Here is a 3541-nt window from a genome sequence, read left to right on the forward strand (position 1 = left end):
TGCGCGTCCGGAGCCTGTGCTCTGCAACGGGAGAGGCCACAGCAGAGGAAGGCCCGCAAACCACAAAAAAAAAAAAAAAAAAAAAAAAAACTTGTACTAGAATGTTCATAGTAGCATTATTCATGATAGTCAAAAAGCGAAAACAACTCAAATGTCCATCAACACATGAATGGATACATAAAATGTGACATATCCATACAACAGATTACTATTCAGCCATTAAAACAAATGAGGAACTGATACATGCTGCAACATGCATGAACATTGAACACATTATGCTAAGTGAAAGAAGCCAATCACAAAAGGCCACACACTGTATGATCCCATATACATGAAATGTCCTAATTAGGCAAATCCACTGAGACAGAAAGTAGATCTGTGATTGCCAGGGGCTGAGAGGGAGAGGGAATGAGGAATGACTACTCATGGGTACACGGCTTCTTTTGGGGGTGATAAAAATGTTCTAAAATTAGATGGTGGTGATGGTTGCACAACCCTGAATATATTACAACCACTTAATTGTACACTTGAAAAGGGTGAATTTTATGGTATTACATCTCAATAAAGAATACAAAGTAGACCCATATAACCTTCAACTAGAGTCACCAATTGTTAATATTTTGGCACATTTGCTTTCTTTCTCCTCACATGTGCGCACACACACAATATGGCTGGACCATTTAAAACTTAGTTATTGTGACACTTCTCTCCTAAGCACTTCAGCATGTGGAGTATTCTCCCACATAACCAAAATATGAATATCATACTGGGGAAAATTAACACCAAAACAAAACTTGTATTTAACATATAGCCCATATTCAAATTTATCAAAAATTAGGTACTGTATTTGGTTTTCAAATCCCTTTCATCTCTTGAATCTAAAAAAATTCTTTTTAATGACACTGACGTATTTGAAGAATCCAGGCCAATTACTGTACAGAATGTTTCTCAATATGAATATGCCTGTTTGCTTATGAACTGAGGGAAGTTAAGCATTTTTGGCAGGAAGGCTACATAGGTGAGTTGTATCCTCAGTTTTTCATGCCAGAACCCTCTATTGTTATGCCAGAACATGTCAATCTCATTAGTGGTGACACTGATGGAAAGGTGGTATTCATTGTTGGTCTTGGTTAGGATGGTGACTATCAGATTCCTCCACTATAAAGGTAACTCCTCCCCTCTGTAATTAATAATCTGGAGAGGACCAACTGAATCTGTAAATATTAGGTTTCCGCAAATATCTTGCACCGAAAGGCTTTAGCGTCCCTTTTGAGACCTCCCTACATTCACGTGACCAACCACTACTCTCAATTTTATTCCACAGAGTGTGAGAGCTGGCTGTGATTTCAACCCTGGCTGCACATCAGAATCACTGGTGTCTCTGGGTGTGAGACCCCAGTTAGCATATTTTTAAATTCCCCTGAGTGATGGATTCTGATGTACAGCAAGGGTTGAGATTCCCCGAGTTAGAGGCAGAGAAATCTTGCATCCTCATTTGGCAGATAAGGAAACTAACGCCCTAAGAGGTTAAGTAGCCAGTGGCCCAAAACTTGTTAATGGCGTAGTTAAGATTTTTTTTGACTTGCATTTTAATATGCTATTCCTTTTGTATGTTATTAAAACAACAAAACCAGAGAAATAAATAACTTTTGTATGGTGTTAAAGCTGAGCACGGCCTAAAGTGCGTATTTCTGCTTCCAAGGTTAATTCTGCCTTTCTGTCCTTAGACCTTTGCACTCAACTTAGAAGTGAGGAACGGGGCGTTTGGTCATCAAGCTCCTCCCCCCTCAGTGCTCACGGCGACAGCTCAAGCCCGGGGGCCCAAGGCCGAGCTGGATGTTCAAGGGGCCCGACGGTTAGCGCTGCAGCCCTGGGGCCAGCCTCTCGGCCCTGCATGCCTCCCCAAGCGCGGCGGCGACTCCGGCGGGGGCCGCTCTTAGAGCAGCCAGCCGCGCAAGCGAGACGCACCTGGCAGGGATGCACCTGGCTGGTCCGCACCTGACCGGGACTTACCTGGAGGTGCGCCTTGCCCCGCCCAGGAAAACCCAGAAGTATGCGGGACCTGGGAGACAACAGAACCTGCAGGGACCCACCCCTACTTACCCCGGCGTGATAAACCTTGTTCGCTCTTTTAACCTTTATGTCCAGGGCGGTCCCCATCTCGAATACTCCGTTTCGGGAACCACTTCCTGCCGCGCGTGACCCAAGGGAAAGGAGGACACCCCACCCCACCCCTCCGTCCGGGGTCCCGCCCTTTTCTTCTCTCCACGAGCAGTTGCGACACGTGACCCCGCGCCTGACGCCTGTTCGACTCCCCCGCCTCCCTCCTTCCGGTGCAGGGGCGGGCCTTAGCGCTTGCCGAAGACTGTCAGTCTTCGCCCCGCCGGGCAGGAGGGGCGGGACAGGACTAACCCCACCCCTTCCGTAAAGATAGTCGTTAACACCGGAAATACCCTTCGTCTCGCCCGTTTACTAGAGGGAGGGGGAAACTCAGCTCTCCCGGCGTGCCCCGCGGTAGGGGGCGGTGCCAGGGTCTCGTTGCGGGCGCAGCCAGTACCTAGAGGCTGAGGCTCCCGTCAGGCTGTGCGGTGCAAAGAGGCGTTGCGCTGTTGAGTTGGCTTTAAGGCGGTGGATAAGTGGGGGCTGCCTTCCCTTCCAGTCCCTTCCTCTCGTCGTCTCTCGTCCTCCCTCGCTTTCTTTCGGGGGCTCTGAAGACGGAGGCCTTGTGTCCGTCCTCGGCTAGGCAGTTCTCCCTACCCGTTCCGCGGCCCCGCGCTCCCTGCCTGCAAAGCGTGGAGTGGCGGGCGGCTCGGCCGCCCCGCCCCCGCCGCCGGGCCGGGGGCCAAGGTCTCGGGGAGCGCGGGTGACCTCGCCCAGCCTCGCAGGGCCGCGGGGGCTTGTGGGTACTCCCCCGGCGCGCGCCCTGGAACGGGGTGTTGAATATTCATATTCGTGCGCAGAATGTGGGGAGGCGCGGCTCGCAGGCCCTGAGTCCCGGCAGTGCATGGAAATGAAAACCTCAAAGCAGAAACGGTGCTGCCTAGTCTTTTTATTCCCAGCAAGAGCTGACTACACGCAAGGAGTACATTGCTTTGTGGGAGGATTGCCTCCAGACAGGGCAGCAGTACGGTGCTAGGCAACATACCACGTTGATTGAAATAAAATCCCTTGTCAATGTTTTAAACAAGAACTTTTCTAATAAGCAGAGAGGTAAATTTTCATTGTTTTGGTAGCTGACTTAATACAGTGCTTTTTGTTTATTTAAAATTCTTCGATTCTGCTATTTGTTTTTTTAAGTGCGTTACTTTTAGGATTACATGAGAATTTTTCCGTAAAACGGTATACTGAATTAGTATCACGAGTGCCTCTCTCTTGGGAATGTAAGGTACTTTACAGGACAACAGTGATGGTGCTATAGCTACAATTGCTTTTGAAGGTTGATACGTTGGTGTTTCCCAATATTCAGTTTTCAGGTCCTCTGTGCCCTGGGGCTTCCTCTCGGTCTTGGATACCTTCCTGACAACTCAAACTCAGCAATTCT

At 48.9% G+C, this 3541-nt stretch overlaps 1 protein-coding gene across 7 annotated transcripts in view; it reads right to left on the reverse strand.

The window, feature by feature from the left end:
• Positions 1-2874, reverse strand: part of VPS26C (VPS26 endosomal protein sorting factor C) — a 102344-nt gene extending 99470 nt beyond the window's left edge. For 4 of the 7 annotated variants that reach the window (XM_055086409.1, XM_007110567.4, XM_028492667.1 and 1 more), the window contains exon 1: positions 2104-2253. In XM_055086409.1, coding sequence (XP_054942384.1) covers positions 2104-2160 — 57 coding nt within the window. In that variant the 5' untranslated portion in view covers positions 2161-2253. Of the gene's footprint in view, positions 1-2103; positions 2254-2557 lie in introns of those variants that run through there. The other 3 variants (XM_007110564.4, XM_028492664.2, XM_028492663.2) reach the window with 2 other exon arrangements.
• Between the last annotated feature and the right edge of the window lie 667 nt (positions 2875-3541).

This window comes from Physeter macrocephalus, chromosome 8, assembly GCF_002837175.3.
Source record: "Physeter macrocephalus isolate SW-GA chromosome 8, ASM283717v5, whole genome shotgun sequence".
In the NCBI taxonomy this organism is placed as follows: Eukaryota; Metazoa; Chordata; class Mammalia; order Artiodactyla; family Physeteridae; genus Physeter; species Physeter macrocephalus.